General features: G+C 45.6%; 1 protein-coding gene across 1 annotated transcript in view; it reads left to right on the forward strand.

The window, feature by feature from the left end:
• PHLPP2 (PH domain and leucine rich repeat protein phosphatase 2) overlaps positions 1–17,167 on the forward strand; it is a 22,942-nt gene continuing 5,775 nt past the window's right edge. The window contains exons 1-18 of the mRNA XM_075189137.1: positions 1–175; positions 5,108–5,352; positions 6,922–7,055; positions 8,216–8,406; positions 9,545–9,670; positions 9,792–9,946; positions 10,060–10,206; positions 10,936–11,166; positions 12,850–13,049; positions 13,126–13,186; positions 13,284–13,379; positions 13,453–13,608; positions 13,871–14,071; positions 14,164–14,326; positions 14,528–14,658; positions 15,338–15,448; positions 15,521–15,715; positions 16,744–16,975. Of these exons, the coding sequence (XP_075045238.1) occupies positions 68–175; positions 5,108–5,352; positions 6,922–7,055; positions 8,216–8,406; positions 9,545–9,670; positions 9,792–9,946; positions 10,060–10,206; positions 10,936–11,166; positions 12,850–13,049; positions 13,126–13,186; positions 13,284–13,379; positions 13,453–13,608; positions 13,871–14,071; positions 14,164–14,326; positions 14,528–14,658; positions 15,338–15,448; positions 15,521–15,715; positions 16,744–16,975 (2,883 nt within the window). The 5' untranslated portion in view covers positions 1–67. The remainder of the gene's footprint in view (positions 176–5,107; positions 5,353–6,921; positions 7,056–8,215; positions 8,407–9,544; positions 9,671–9,791; positions 9,947–10,059; positions 10,207–10,935; positions 11,167–12,849; positions 13,050–13,125; positions 13,187–13,283; positions 13,380–13,452; positions 13,609–13,870; positions 14,072–14,163; positions 14,327–14,527; positions 14,659–15,337; positions 15,449–15,520; positions 15,716–16,743; positions 16,976–17,167) is intronic.

Consider the following 17,167-nt stretch of genomic DNA (forward strand, 5'->3'; position numbering starts at 1 on the left):
TCAGGGGCGGGGACGGCCGGGGTTGGCTGGAGGTCTCCTGCTGTCAGTCGTTCAGCCAGCCGTGGAAATGGACGTCCAGAGACCGGGTCCGACTGCGGGACCCACCGTGGAGGGAGGACATGAACCCAACCGACCCAGTACCGGTGCACGGGGAGCCGCTGTCAGAGTTCTGAAGGTGGGGGCTGGAAGCAAAGAGATTAGAGGCTGCATGACCTGTGGGACGGGGAGCAGTGCTGGGACAGATTACATCCATGAGGGTGGTGGTAGGCAGTGGTCAGAGACCTCAGCAGAGCTCTGTATACAGGTGTGATCTGTTCTAGAGACATCCACTTCATCCTGTGCTGCTCTGCTCACCTGTATACAGGTGTGATCTCTTCTAGAGACATCCCCTTCATCCTGTGCTGCTCTGCTCACCTGTATACAGGTGTGATCTGTTCTAGAGACATCCACTTCATCCTGTGCTGCTCTGCTCACCTGTATACAGGTGTGATCTCTTCTAGAGACATCCACTTCATCCTGTGCTGCTCTGCTCACCTGTATTCAGGTGTATTCAGGTGTGATCTCTTCTAGAGACATCCACTTCATCCTGTGCTGCTCTGCTCACCTGTATACAGGTGTGATCTCTTCTAGAGACATCCCCTTCATCCTGTGCTGCTCTGCTCACCTGTATACAGGTGTGATCTGTTCTAGAGACCTCCACTTCATCCTGTGCTGCTCTGCTCACCTGTATACAGGTGTGATCTCTTCTAGAGACCTCCACTTCATCCTGTGCTGCTCTGCTCACCTGTATACAGGTGTGATCTCCTCTAGAGACATCCACTTCATCCTGTGCTGCTCTGCTCACCTGTATACAGGTGTGATCTCTTCTAGAGACATCCAATTCATACTGTGCTGCTCACCTGTACACAGGTGTGATCTGTTCTAGAGACATCCACTTCATCCTGTGCTGCTCTGCTCACCTGTATACAGGTGTGATCTCTTCTAGAGACATTCAATTCATACTGTGCTGTTCACCTGTATACAGGTGTGATCTCTTCTTGAGACATCCCCTTCATCCTGTGCTGCTCTGCTCACCTGTATACAGGTGTGATCTCTTCTAGAGACATCCCCTTCATCCTGTGCTGCTCTGCTCACCTGTATACAGATGTGATCTCTTCTAGAGACATCCACTTCATCCTGTGCTGCTCTGCTCACCTGTATACAGGTGTGATCTCTTCTAGAGACATCCACTTCATCCTGTGCTGCTCTGCTCATCTGTATACAGGTGTGATCTCTTCTAGAGACATCCACTTCATCCTGTGCTGCTCTGCTCACCTGTATACAGGTGTGATCTCTTCTAGAGACATCCACTTCATCCTGTGCTGCTCTGCTCACCTGTATACAGGTGTAATCTCCTCTACAGAGACATCCCCTTCATCCTGTGCTGTCTGCTCACCTGTATACAGGTGTGATCTGTTCTACAGAGACCTCCACTTCATCCTGTGCTGTCTGCTCACCTGTATACAGGTGTGATCTCTTCTAGAGAGACATCCCCTTCATCCTGTGCTGTCTGCTCACCTGTATACAGGTGTGATCTCTTCTAGAGAGACATCCACTTCATCCTGTGCTGTCTGCTCACCTGTATACAGGTGTAATCTCTTCTAGAGACATCCACTTCATCCTGTGCTGCTCTGCTCACCTGTATACAGGTGTAATCTCTTCTAGAGAGACATCCACTTCATTCTGTGCTGCTCTGCTCACCTGTATACAGGTGTAATCTATTCTACAGATCTCCACTTCATCCTGTGCTGCTCTGCTCACCTGTATACAGGTGTGATCTCTTCTGCAGACATCCACTTCATCCTGTACTGCTCTGCTCACCTGTATACAGGTGTAATCTCCTCTGCAGACATCCACTTCATCCTGTACTGCTCTGCTCACCTGTATACAGGTGTGATCTCTTCTAGAGGGACATCCACTTCATCCTGTGCGGTCTGCTCACCTGTATACAGGTGTAATCTCATCTACATACATCCACTTCATCCTGTGCGGTCTGCTCACCTGTATACAGGTGTAATCTCATCTACATACATCCACTTCATCCTGTGCTGCTCTGCTCACCTGTATACAGGTGTGATCTCTTCTACAGACATCCACTTCATCCTGTGCTGCTCTGCTCACCTGTATACAGGTGTAATCTCCTCTGCAGACATCCACTTAATTCTGTACTGCTCTGCACACCTGTATACAGGTGTAATCACTTCTAGAGACGTCTTTATTTTTCTGTTAGTCACCTCTTCTTACCTAAACAAGCATAATCTCTCTTAGAGATATGTTGTATTCTGTCCAAATCTCATTCTCCTCACCTGAATAGAGGTCAGTACAGGTGTGCCAGGTGTAATCTCCTCTGGAGATATGCCACCCTCCCAGCCAGCTCTCGCAGTGAATGCAGGTGTAATCTTTTCTAGAGACGTCTGTTTTATTTTCCTGAGCTCATGTAGCACTGTGTACTGCTTGAGCGTTTACAGTGGGAATGGTTGTAGCATTGTGCAGTTTAGGAAGTTAATATATTAGCTTTAATTCTACAACTCATTGTATCTCTAGTGTAATAGCTAATAGATCAGTGGCAAAGTCTGCAAACCAGTGAAGCAGAAAATGGGGAACAGGATTACAAACGTTTTGGTCATTTACCAACTGTCAGTAGTAATGAAGTTAGAGCTTATAGTCTGCAGAGAGGAAGGTATTTGTAGGTCTAAAAATAGCATTACCTAAAAAAAAATAACACAAAAAATAGGGATTTGATGCCTCTTTAAGGAATCATGGGATGAGACATGAAAATTATTTTGGTCAGTGGTGAAGTCATGTTATAGGAAGTATAATATTCTATGTCTGTATAGCGTGTAACAGAATTGTGCCATGTTTATACAAACTCGATACACTATACCCAGAGCCATAACTTAGAATGTTAGTGCCTGGGGCGAGAGATTAATGTCGCCCCCCTGGCCCTCAATTTTCACCAAATGAACCTAAAATATTCCTGGGCACATTGTGCCCAGGTACAATGCGCCCCCCCTTCAGCATTGCGCCTTGGGCGGTCGCCCCTATCGCACAGCCATAGTTACGGCCCTGACTATACCTACTGCCCATAGAGTGTAATATAATTAGGGACATGCTGTGTTGATCTAGGGCTGTAGTATCTGTATAGAGTGTAAGGGGCAGTGATCCGGTCATGTCCAATGTTATTACATGGTCTAAGAACACTATTGTGGTAATTTCTAGTGATCCGGTCATGTTGCGGCTGTAGTTGTCTTGTCTGTGTAGGGTGGGTAGATTTAGTGTCTACTGTCCTTATAGAGTGTTATAGAATTGTATTATGATCCTACTCGGGCTTGAATTTATGTGCTGTGTCTGTATAAGGTGTAACAGAAATGGTTTATAATAATGCCCAGTGGTCGCATCATGGTGGATAGGAGAGGCATGGGAGTCCTATATGGAGATGGATGATCATTTGGGGGGGGGGGGGGGGGGTAGTCACATGGTACAAAAGGGGGCAAACTGATGCTATTAACCATAAATGTGCTGTGAGGAAAAGATGGAAGAGAAACGTAAAATGTAAATTATTGGTGGAAAACAAAAGGGGAACCTACCTCCCAACTATCCAGATTTTAGGCGCAACAGTCCCGATTTTGATGCATTGTCCTGCCAGGCGGACTTCAGAAGCGCTAGGCATGCCCCAAGTGGGTGTGGCATGCCCTAAAAATGGCGTGACCACGCCCTCAGCCCGATGTTTACGGCAATGGACGTGCGTGTAACCCGATTCCCCAAGTTAGTATGTTGGAAGGTACGGGAAACTGATATTGTGCTCAGTCTGGAGAGGGCAATCGGTGCAACTGTCAAGAAATGAGATGTAGAGGACAAAGGGTCAAAATATTAATGATCACCCATCGCCTACACACAGTGGTGGTGGCTGTTCTGTGGGCTGAAAAATAATCATGAGAATGCAATGCATTAATTCAATAGTGGTGTTGCTAGAATTACTGTAAGGGTCTAAAATGTTGAACATTAGTAAGTAGACAGCACAGGAGTTCGAGACTCGTGTCTGATGGGACCAGATGTGGGCTGGGACACCCAGGGCCGGATTAAGGGAATAGAGGCTCCATTCCCCTGTAGTGGCCCCTACCCCCGTGATCCGAACCGCCCCCTAGGCACTTACCTTCTTGTCCTGGCATTGCTGTCCTTCCCTGGCGCACTGTACACTCTTTACTGAGGAGATCTCGTGAGAGTGAGACTCACGAGATCTCAGTAAGGAGACTACAGAGCGCTGGGGAAGGGCTGCAGTGAAAGTGCTCAGCAGCATTGATCGGTCCAGGGGCGCCCCCGCCCGACCGATCAATAATGCTGTTGAGCACTTTCAAAGGCCCCCTGGATGCCCGAGGCCCCTGGGCTGTAGCCCAGTTAGCCCTATGGTTAATCCGGCCCTGGGGACACCTAGGGCAATTTAACCAAGTTATTGTAACAGGCTCGGGCCTGTTCTTTTGACAAAAAGCTGAAATAACAAAGCATATTGTGTCAATTACTCCTTTCAAATGTTGCCATATTCAGTGGAGATCTGGGGAGGACCTATCGTAGTATAGTAAATCTGTACAGAATCAATGGCCATGCCCAAGTTTGTTTAGTCTTCCATCTGTATGGAGAATGTGTCTAGGAAACAATGAACTGTCATTAAGTTAGTTTTTTGAGGAGAAATAGAATGAAACTAAGCTCTATCCCCTGTGTGGCATTTTAGTGGAACTAAACGTAAAAATAAAAGCAAGTCTTAGAACAACACATAAGATGCATAACACATAATTTATTCCATTTAAAAGTTATAAATTATTCAATAAAATGTTATAATCATAAATAAGTGTGTATGTATACATACAGGGCTTCCTCTATAATATCAAAATGTTTGTCTGAATTTAATTTTACTTTAACGAAACTGTCAGCAAAGGAATGGGACAGATGGCTAACTGGCCAGGTTTAATATAAATCCTCCGACAAGAGGCTCGTTTGCTTGCCTGTATTTTGTGGTCACCGCAGCATTCTGTGGTCCGGAGACCGGTGTTGTTCATTTTGTTTTATTTTACAGAGAAACATGAAGCGAAGTGCAAGCAAAAATTGCTTGAGCCAGAAGAGTTGCCTGGGCTCCCGTGAGAGAGAGTGGCTGAGAGAGGACCCCGGCAGGGGATGTGTCTGTGTATACGGAACAGACCATGGCTCCTCCGTTCCTGACCTGCACGTGGTGCTCTGCACCGTCAGCACCGAAGCCTCCCAGATCTGCGCCAGCGAAGAGACGGACAGCTTGTACGTGCAGCTCAATGGAGACCTGGTCAGGTAAGTCGTAAGTATAGGCAGTACTGTGGCAGCGTATGGCTGAACGTTACACAGAGAATGGACTGCCTCCTGGATTAACTCAGAGCTCTGTCACTGTATCATTACTGAAGCGTTTTGTAAAGCTAGGTACACACTGAAGGATTTTCCGACCGACGTGTTATCTCAAACGATTGTACCTACGACTGAAGGTCCGATCAGTCTGATGATTCATCCATACACACTGACAGGATTTACCTGTCAGTGCTGTGATCTTCATCTGGTCCTCTAGTCTTCAGAGAATGACAGCACAATATTCATTCATTCTTGTCACACTGATTAAAACCGCCTTGTTATAGCTATGCACGTGTACTAACGCATTTCGTTAGCTTCTGTGACTGAAACAAAACATTCTGTCTCAGAACCAACAAATGATTTATTTATTCTACAGCACTCTCTACATTTATTCACCGCGACATTCATCGCTAGCATCGGCTGAAAAGAGCCCGACTCTGTAAACTCTATGGGGATCGTGAGCATGAGGGCATACACATTACATTATTAAATGAAACCGTACGACCAACCAAATTAAACGATGATCGGCACTTTGGGACGACTTTCGACCATCGTGTCATTATACACACTAACACGAATGGTCGTATGTCGGCTGATTTGCCTGATTATTGGACGAAAATGCTCCAGTGTGTACCCAGCCTAAGCCTTGTACGCTGCACAACTGTTTGCCTTGTGCAAATATTTAATTATCCAACTCGTTTGTCTTGAGATTATGCTGCACTTAGATAAAGATGTTTATATATCAGATTGGCATCTTGTACAGTGCTTGTTATTGTGTTTGTGAAAGAGCCTGAGGAGCTGACAGGCAAATTACATCGGATATTTTCTACAAATGTTCAGTAAATATAAGAATGGATTATTCTGTGTGTTTATAAATTAGTGACACTGTTAACCCCCAGACTGCTTTTTTTTAGTCATTGACACCAATAGAACAGCGCCCCTACTGGTCAAATGATCGACAGCTGCTTTTTTTTATTTAAAAAAACTTTATCGAGCAAAAAACATATAAACAATGTATCATTCAGACACAGGAGTGACTTGTTTATCCCGAAAGAAGAGCACTGCAAAATGTGTTTTAAGAAGGTTTTCTTTAAAAAGCAACAACCCCACCCCCCCTTCCCCAACAATTTTTTTTGTCTGTGCTTAAAAAAATAAAAAAAAATAGTCTGACCTTTTGCTATGAACAATGAAGACAAACCAGTTTATGTGAGAAGGTGGCCCGAGGTGACTGGGAGCCTCCGTACGGTGCCTCAGGGATGTCACGTCTTCTAGAGAGCTGGTTACAGGCTCATGCCAGGGAATGGCTGCCTCCAGGCAGTAGGTATACCTTATGCTCAGTTTACAGGATGAAGCAGTCATCCAACAGAACAGTGAAACGCTGTCCCACTGGCCTTAGAAGAGCTTCATAGCTGCCTCGTGTGCTTTTGCCGGTTTCTGATTGACACATCATGACATGCACACTGACGTATATGGGTAAGAGTATAAACCGTGACGGCCTTGTTTGGTTTCTGTCCTCAGGAGGCTGGATCCCCAGGAAAGGCCTCTGCACATGGTCTACCAGTTCTTGTCTGACCTGGGATTTCGGGACCCTACACGGATCCAGGAGGAGGCTGCTCATTCTGATCTTAGCTGCATGATCCGCTTTTATAATGGTAAGACATTCCGCGATAACGGGGTGTAAATGTCTTCAGTATGGGGGGGGGGGGTAGCAGCATCTACGCCCTATTGGTCAAGTGTCTTTCTCTGGAAGGTTTCCTAGGTTTCCAATCAAAGCACATCAATTGCTTATCCCCATAGCCAGAGCAGTAGGGTGATCCATGATATCTTCTCACACATTGGTCAGCATGAACAGCCAATCGAGCAATAGGCAGCTGCTTGACTTTAATCAACATCTCTTCTATTGATAATAGTTTGAGCGACTGCGTTTGCTATAAATCCTACAGAATCGAATGTGTTTTTGTTTTTTTTTCCAAATGTGGGGCCATTTTTAGGGCCCAGAGATCACGCGTGGGGTCCTGAAAACTGTCATGTTGCCCTCTTGTCATCTATAACCGTTCTCTAACTTGTACTTGGTCGTCTATAACTTGCACCTTACAATGGAATTTTACCGTGTGGGCTTCCCTAATGCACGCAGGTAACTCACTATTGACACATTTACAGGGCAGGTCACAATTATAATGTAGTTAGTTCTTTACTCTGCTCACGTGCCCTGTAAGTACCAATAAAACTGTACTTGCTGGTTTCAGTCCTATTGCTGGTAGTTATGTTGCAATGATTAGAATGAGCTGACAGCGTTTTTCTGTTTTAACTACATAGCAGTATTTACTTCCTTTAAAGCAGCAATCCCACATAGAAGACTTTTCTTCTTTAAAGAGCCAGTTAAATACGTTTTTAAGCCTGCATTTGATCATTTTTTTAGCTGTCCTTCTGCAAATCTCCTTTTCAAAAGATCTCTTTGGCAAACAAAAGTTAGTCTGCTACACAGACACAGGATCACAGCTCTCAGCATTTCATGTGATAGCAGAGGAGGAGGGAGAAGGAGGATGTCATAGTGCAGACAGAGGGGCATTCTAAAGCCTCTCTCCTCACTACTTCATATGCTCTGTGACTGTGGTTGCCATGGTACTGCAGAATCATAAATCATTCATTGCAAATACCAACATTCTTCTTATAGCCTGCCACAGTGATTTATGTTAAAAATAAACCTGATTTTATTTTTTTTTTCCATGGGATTAGTACTTTATACTTTCTTTACAAATTGGGCATTTACAATCTGTACTTTAGTATTTTAATTCTTGGCTTTTTTTTGCAGAGAAACCTAGTTCTTCTGAGCAGCTGGACCGTATTCTTCTGTCCGGGGTGTTTAACGTGCGCAAAGGCAAGATCCAGCTGCATAAATGGGCAGAGAGACTGGTCGTTCTCTGTGGCACATGCTTAATCGTGTCCTCCGTGAAGGATTGTCAGACAGGAAAGATGCACATTATGCCCCTTGTGGGTGGGAAGGTGAGGCCAATGTGGTTTTATAACTGAACCCTCCACCAGTCCTGTGCAGAGAAGACACATCGCGTGCTGAGTTAGTGTCCAGATTCACGACAGGGTGTATATGGCCCATTCATATTGGATATGGGTTTAAAAATATAAATTTGGAATAATGTTTGTTTCTTTTCTTTCTCAAATTTGAGACAGTTGATTTCATACATTCTCCTATTCCCACATCTATAATACATGTGATGCTTTATAAAACCAATACATAGGAATGTAAAAAAAAAAAACACACAATGTCAGATATGTCTTATAATAGACTTAAATCTCCGGCATGAAGAATATAATACACGGGCTCCACGTGGGACGATGTCATCACAAATCTCTGGGCAATTTAACAATGTGGTTGTCTATAGCGACAGCGCCCTGTGATCATCTTGGCAATATCACTCTGGATATAAAAAGAGGAAAGGGGAAAAAACTATGTATTTACGTCTTTGGGCAACGCTCACTCGAAGAGCCGACACCGGGGAACGGTCCTCTCGTGGTCAGGGTATAATAGTGAGCAAGATGAGCGCAAAAGAAAATAGAGAAAGAGGCAACCTGGTAGTGTGGTGGTCAAAAGACACAAATGTGCTCACCCTGAGATATTGGTACCCGCGACACATGTCTGATTTACCGATATAGAATTAAAAGCTCTGACTGGTTGTAAGGATCACATTAATCGTAGCGTTGCCTCCCGGGGATCTGGCCGTAGCGCCGCCTCCCGGGGATCTGGCCGTAGCGCCGCCTCCCGGGGATCTGGCCGTAGCGTTGCCTCCCGGGGATCTGGCCGTAGCGTTGCCTCCCGGGGATCTGGCCGTAGCGTTTTACTCAGGGATATCTTGAACGTCTATTGGGGAAACTGAATTTGGTTATCCTAAAGCCAAAATATATAGCTTGCAGTAGTGTTATAAAAGTAATTGTTTTTATTGATCATTTTGTAGTATACTTTGTTGATATTTAATTTGGGGGTTTGTTTCTTTTTGTTTTTCATCCAGACAAACGTGACTGTTTCAAAATTATTACCGTGCTTCACTATTTTTAGAGACATCGTCCCATGTGTCCTGAAGTCTGATCCCTTCTCTACGGATTAACTCTTTATGATTTTTCCGTGCAGGTAGAGGAGGTTAGGCGGAGGCCGCACTGCCTGGCCTTCTATTCCGCCGAACCGCAAGCCTCCACCTATCACGTCAGCTTTGATTCTGCGGCAGAGTATCAGCGGTGGCATCGCCAGGCGACCAAAGTAAGAGAGCTGCTTAGAAAGATGTTAATTGAGGTTTCCTACAGTTGCTTATGTCATAGTGCTGGGGTCACTGTAATATGAGGGTACATTGTATTATATTGTTGTTTTGATTATCTTGTAGGTCGTATCTCAAAGACTGAGCACTGTTGATCTCTCGTGTCAAAGCCTGGAGGAGATTCCTGAGCACTTGTTCTACTGCCAAGACGTCACCTCCTTGAATCTCCGCAACAACTTCATGCAGCTGCAGAGCGATGGGGGAGTGAGCAGCCTGTGCAGGTCGGTCGCATTTCGGTTTGTGCAAGTTCCCCTGTGACGATTAGTGCGGCCGGTGCTGGCTTCATGAGGGGGCTGAAGTTTGTCTTCTGATATCCCTTTGTGTTCCTATCAAGGTTTTCACAGCTGAATGTCCTCAATCTGTCACAAAACAAGCTGGGGGATTTCCCGCTCCACTTGTGCGAGATCGCAACTCTCACGGAGCTGAATGTGTCCTGCAATGGGATAACGCAGTTACCGCCGCAGATCGGTCAATTGCTCAGGTCAGTTATAGGTTACATTTTCCGATAAGATTCTGAAAGACAAGTGGTCTATCTCATGCTGACCACGCCTACTGCGTAGCACGTGCGGACTACGCCTACTGCGTAGCATGTGCGGACCACGCCTACTGCGTAGCACGTGCGGACCACGCCTACTGCGTAGCACGTGCGGACCACGCCTACTGCGTAGCACTCTGCCCACGACGCCTACTGCGTAGCACTCTGCCCACGACGCCTACTGCGTAGCACGTGCGGACTACGCCTACTGCGTAGCACGTGCGGACTACGTCTACTGGGTAGCACTCTGCCCACGACGCCTAAATCTCTACTTCTTTTGAGAATAGCTCCATCCACTTAATTTCTTAATTTTTAGCTGTCTTTAAAGAGAAAGTGAAGATATATATATATAGCCTTTTATGTAAGCTGCCCTAAATGTTCCTAATCTATTGACAGAGCAAATTGGGTCCTCCTATAGTTTCCTGGATAGTCAACAACTTTTTATTGAATAAAGCAATCTGAACAAGTCAAAGATGTGCTTCAATTAGAGGTTGTTCTTCGGTAAATGCAGAGCAGGTATTCCGCCACAAGGGGCAGTGTTCTATTGGAATATAACAATATAACTTTATTACCTTTGTAAAGTGAGGCCACAGTTATGCCAATAAATTTTACTTACATTTCCAAGAGAGAGATATTTTAAATAAACCACCGCCTGTCCTCTGTTCTCACTTGTAGTCTGCAAATACTAAACCTTGACGGCAATTCCTTGGCTTCGTTACCCAAAGAGCTTGGATCTCTACAGCAGCTCTCGTGCCTCGGACTCTCCTTCAATGACCTGAGCAGCGTTCCCAAAGTGTTTGAGAAGCTCGTCTTGCTGGACAAGTTGTGCATGGCGGGGAACCGCGTGGAGTGTCTAAGTCTTCAGACCCTAAGCAACATGGCACACTTGAAGTTCATAGACCTGAGGTAAGAGAAACTCCAAGATTTCCGTAAGAGGGAAGATCGGGGCTCATGTTTCAAAATATTATGGGAAGTGTAGTAGACTTTTGGAGCGGTGTTCCAGCAGCTAGTGTTGAAAGACAGAAATGTTTGGCTGATCGGCAGGTAACCAAAGCAGCGGGTGGCACAATTACACCAATCTAGCCATTCAGAGGTCATGTCAAGCAGCCAGAACTATTATTGCAACCAACAGTGATTGCACATTTAGGCAGATAGTGGTCACCTAACACCCGGACCTCAAGAAAGTGACACTGATCTCATCGCCTTTGTTTTAGATTTTTCTCTGTTTTTTCCTCTGTTCATTTTGTAGCCATATATACAGCAGTATCGACCCATATTTCTGGTATTGCTATGGCTGAGATAGATGAGCCAGCGTTATTTTACCTGCTATCGACAGTCTATCATCATCTATTTATATAACACCACTAATTCCACAGTGCTGTACAGAGAACTCGCTCACATTAGTCCCTGCCCCATTGGAGCTTACAATCGAAATCCCCCTAACACACACACACACAGACAGACAAAGACAGACACACACACACAGACTGAGAGAGACCAAGAGCAATTTAATAGCAGGTATATTAACCTACCAGTATGTTTTTGGAGTGTGGGAGGAAACCAGAGCACCCGGAGGAAACCCACGCAAACACAGGGAGAACATACAAACTCCAGACAGATAAGGCCATTGTCGGGAATAGAATGTTTTCTTTTTGTGTTCTTGATCAGAGGAAGCCTCGGATTACCCAAAACTTGGTCTTAATTGTACATTTTTCTTGGGTTATACCTTGCAGGTGGGTTACTAATGAAATAATGTTCTAGACTAGAATAGACCTGTGTTCAGATACATCAATATGTTTTAATTGACCTATTATATTTTACGAACTTAGCAATTTTTCAGTCTGTAATTGTTCACAATCATTTTCTCGACTCTTAGCATTCTGATCTTTTACAATAATAGTGAAACTAAGAATAACGATGATTCTGTACTTTTCTACTGTTCAGCTTTATACGTCTCGCACTTTATATGCTGCTAGCAGTTATTGCATTGTTAATGTAAAATATTCTACCAATAACCAACTAATAAATCACACTACAGCTATTAAAAGACTACTGGGACACAATGGGTCCCAGCCATTCTGTCTGAACGTTGAACAGTACATGTGTGGCCAAATTAGAGACTTCTCCGATTGTTTGGCAATCGGGCTGAAGGTCCAGATACTAATGTGTGGTCAACTTTAGTAGATACCAATAGTAATCGTGAACATCACTAGTCATCAAAGATAACAATCCCTTTCACTAATGTGGCTGTTACACAATAACTCATCCATGCCAGACAGTGATAAACCTGATGCATATCACGGCTCTTAGTAACTACACTACTTACAGCCTCTCTCCTTCGTTAGTTTTACTCAGTTGTCCTCAGCCACAGATTACACTGTACACCAGGCCTGGCCAACCTGTGGCTCTCCCGGTGTTGTGAAAGTACAAGCTCCAGCATGTCCTGACAGCTATTGGCGGGCTATCTTCTGGCAAAGCATGCTGGGGCTATCACTGTTTTATATGTGGTCATGGTACTTCTCGTGAATTCTTTTTCTTTCGGTGCCTAGTTTGTCAATGACTGAAGTCCGTTCTCTATCTCCCGCATAGGATGAATCATCTTAAACAAGTGAGTGTCAGCATGGAGGGGATAAACAGTGTCACTCATCTAGATGTACGAGATAACCAGCTGGTGGAACTGGACCTCAGCTGCTTGGGAACCCTAGAACAACTGCACTGTGAACGGAACCAGCTGAAGGAACTGAAGCTTTGCGCATTCTCCCTGAGAGCAGTTTACGCCAACTCTAACCGTACGTTGCGTTATTATCTGGGGTTGACGTTTCCCAGTGATATCGCTCTGCATGATACGCTGTGTTTTCTTTGCAGGATTGACGTCGATGAATGTATACCTAGTTCCTGCTCTGCTAGTCACTCTAGACTTATCCAGGTAGGACAGGTGATGCCGTGATTTGTGTCTTCTAAATCTGGGCAGGACCCCACTGGGCGTGATATTGTTTGACCAAAGCCGACTGTTTCTAATGCAGGAACAGCTTAACGTCCGTCCCGGAATGGGTGTGTGGAGCCAAGAAGCTGGAAGCTCTAGATCTCAGCTGGAACCTATTGACGGAGTTGCCATCAAGGTAATTCTGGAGAATGACTTCATTGCAAATAAAACCATGAGCTCTTGTGGCTGACCTTGCTCTCTTCCCATAGGATAATGGGTTGTCCCAATCTGAGAAAGCTGCTCCTTGGACATAACCAGCTGAAGAACCTGCCCTGTCCCACAGAGTCCATCCCACTGGAGACACTTGATGTGCAGCACAATTTGCTGAGACATCTTCCGGACTCGCTCTTCACAGTCGCTTCAAAGTAAGTGTCCAGATAACAGATATGGGACTTGGGCTCAATCAATGACTTGGACACCATGACTTATTTTATGTATGTTTTGCTTTATTATGTTTGTTTGTTTTTTTATGGGATTTGGACTGCACTGTAAATATACTGTGTATATGGCAGAAGTATAATATATAGTCACTGTCTATGTTTAGTATGCATTTGTGCTGTGCAGATGGTATATCCTTTGCTGTTTTATAATTCCCAAGTTTACGTGGGTGGATTTTGATTTTGGCAGTCTCAGGTTTCTCAATGCCTCCGCAAACGTCCTGGAGTCCCTGCCGTCCATGTGTAGTGGAGAGGAAAGTGGGAGTCGGCTGCATGTCCTCTACTTGACCAACAACAAATTAACAGACCAATATGTTCCTTTCTTAACCATACACCCGAACCTCCAAGTTCTGCATCTGGCATATAACCTACTGGAAAGCTTCCCAGCCAGGTGAGAGGATGGGGCAATGTGATTTCATTGTTGCCGTACCGGCTCTGTGCGCGGTGGGTTCACCTGCAACAACCCGGACTATTGTTTTGTAGCAAACTCAGCAAACTGGAGCATTTGGAGGAGTTGAACCTTAGCGGAAATCGCTTGAAGTCGATCCCGAGCACTGTGTCCTACTGCAAAGTTCTACACACCCTCATCGCTCACTCCAACTGCATCAGCGTGTTTCCAGAGATCTTCAACCTACCACATATCCAGGTCTCACCCCCACCTAAAACCTACACAATCAGACCTCTCCTAACTCTCCGCTTCTAGCTCTGATCCCCTCTTATCTCTCCTCTTCCCCCCTCTCTTACCCCTGCAGGCTGTGGTACAGCTGTAGAGTTGTGTACATGGTGTCATCTCATTGTCACTGACTCGGCCTCAGGCATGAGATGTTGCTGCTCTTTGTTCCTGCAGCTGGTTGACTTGAGCTGTAACAGTCTGACGGAAATCCTGACGCCCACCGTGCTCCCACCTGCCCTGCGTGAGCTGGACCTGAAAGGGAACAGTGACCTGGTGCTGGATCATCAGCTTCATGACATCTTCAGGTAATAGACTCGACCACTATTAAAATGCTACTTATCTTCATCAATGTACTTCTAACAGTCCTCGCTGGATTTGGTGCAAAGTTTAATTCAGACGTCATCCCCTGTGGCCCACTGCCCTTCCGCACAGGCCCCCTCGTCTGCCTGCTGCCCTTCCGCGCAGGCCCTCTCGTCGCCCCGCGGCCCATCCGCGCAAGGCCCCCTCGTCGCCCCCGCTGCCCTTCCGCGCAGGCCCCCTCGTCGCCCCCGCTGCCCTTCCGCGCAGGCCCCCTCGTCGCCCCCGCTGCCATTCCGCGCAGGCCCCCTCGTCGCCCCCGCGGCCCTTCCGCGCAGGCCCCCTCGTCGCCCCCGCTGCCCTTCCGCGCAGGCCCCCTCGTCGCCCCCGCTGCCCTTCCGCGCAGGCCCCCTCGTCGCCCCCGCTGCCCTTCCGCGCAGGCCCCCTCGTCGCCCCCGCTGCCCTTCCGCGCAGGCCCCCTCGTCGCCCCCGCTGCCCTTCCGCGCAGGCCCCCTCGTCGCCCCCGCTGCCCTTCCGCGCAGGCCCCCTCGTCGCCCCCGCTGCCCTTCCGCGCAGGCCCCCTCGTCGCCCCGGCGGCCCTTCCGCGCAGGCCCCCTCGTTAGATTTGAAACTGTATTGATATTTGTGAACTGTGTGTTACAAACAGCTCATGTTATCTCTCTATAGTCATATCCCCGTACTGAAAATCGACCGCAAACCGCTGCCGAATGCTGAGCTGACCGCACCTTCCAGTCCCTGGAATCATGGCTTAACGGAGATGTCTGGGCAGAGGAACAAGTGAGTATTGTTACTATCTGTGGACGGAGCGGATGAGCTTTGGTTATTGCAGTAACGTTTGGGTTCCCGCAGGCTGTGTCTTTCGTCACTGGCCATGAGTGATTTCGCCGATGGGGTAGAGGCTTTGTACGGCATGTTTGACGGAGACCGGAACGAGGAGGTGCCGCGTCTGTTGCAATGCACTATGGGAGACGTTCTCCTTGAAGAAGTGCAGCAGTCGAGCTGTGATAGGACGTTTATGTGTCACACGTTCCTGGTGTCGCACAGGTCAGCTGTTTTACCCTTCCTCTGAAAAACATCCTTTAAAATATAAAATTACAACAAACTAATTATTAATAAGGAACTTATTAAAAGCTTATGTTAGCAAAGCATTGATTGCCATATACATGAATACCTTTATTTATTGGAGTTTCTTGCTATAAAGTGCACATCATCTATACACTTTGGAGGCATCCATCTTGTGGGTGGAGCCAATATTCCTGATATTGCACCAGCTACTCGTAGTGACTGATGTACGAAGTGCTAACTGCAAGAGGATCATCAAATATCATATTTTCTTTTTACTTATGTATTATGACAAAGCTCTAAAACCACCTAGTGGCTGCTAGAATTTGCTGCACCTTATTGAAGTTTCTACAACAGCTTTTGGAATGATCCCAACAATTGGTGCATCTTGGTGTTAATTAGTAAAGAGTTATTTAAAATATTTTATAGGTCTTAGGGTTAAAAAAATATGAACTACTAAAGGGTCTCCGGCGCTAATAGGCGATAAAACAAACAAATGAATATAAATGGGACATCAAGTGCAGCAAATCAAACAGAGGAAGTGCAAATCCTCTAAATAATATAGATACAGAAAAACAGATTGCGCATAAGATGTCCTTAATATAAGTTGTCATCTGAAATTATGACTTGACTCGACATCACGGAGCCTTTTGTATATTTTTTGTCAAACATCTTTTATCTAATTGTTCTAGGACAATCTTTTGGAAACATTGGAAGTTCTGTGGAATATAAAACACATTTTGTGGGTTTTTTTCCAAATGGGTCATTGAGCCTGTGCACTGGATCGTGTGTTATATTGGTACATGCATTAAATTGTTTTAACCATTTGTATACTAAGTAAATATCAATCTATATTCATTATTGTTTTGGTTTTATTATCATACTGTATCTATCTATATTAAGGACATCTTATGCGCAATCTGTTTTTCTGTATCTTAAAAAAATATGAGCCAATTTCTGAATTATGACAGTTTATTGCTCCTGATGATTATCGTTGCTTGTTCCAATAGGAAGCTGGGCACAGCCGGTCAAAAACTGGGTTCTTCTGCCCTTTTGTGCTACATCGGACATGGTGCAGCCGACCACAACAACAGCTTCTCTTTGACTGTGGCCAACGTGGGCACTTGTCAGGCCGTGCTGTGTCGGAACGGACAGCCTCTCGCTTTATCTCGAGTGTTCACCTTAGAGCACTGCCCTGAAGATCTTTTAAGGATCAAGGAACAAAAGGCAATTATCACTGAAGTAGGTGGTCATTTTTGTCATCTGTCTATTTAACTTCTGTATCTCCTTCCGTCTTTAAATGTGTCCCGAGGTGTTGGAGTTATGCTCATTGTAGTAAATGTAGAGAGCACTATAACGTGATTGCCCCTCAGTTTCCTACCTCACAAGTGAGATTCCCCTATTGTTACACTTATAGTTTGTGTAAATTTGAGC

This window comes from Mixophyes fleayi, chromosome 10 (assembly GCF_038048845.1).
Source record: "Mixophyes fleayi isolate aMixFle1 chromosome 10, aMixFle1.hap1, whole genome shotgun sequence".
Classification (NCBI taxonomy): domain Eukaryota; kingdom Metazoa; phylum Chordata; class Amphibia; order Anura; family Limnodynastidae; genus Mixophyes; species Mixophyes fleayi.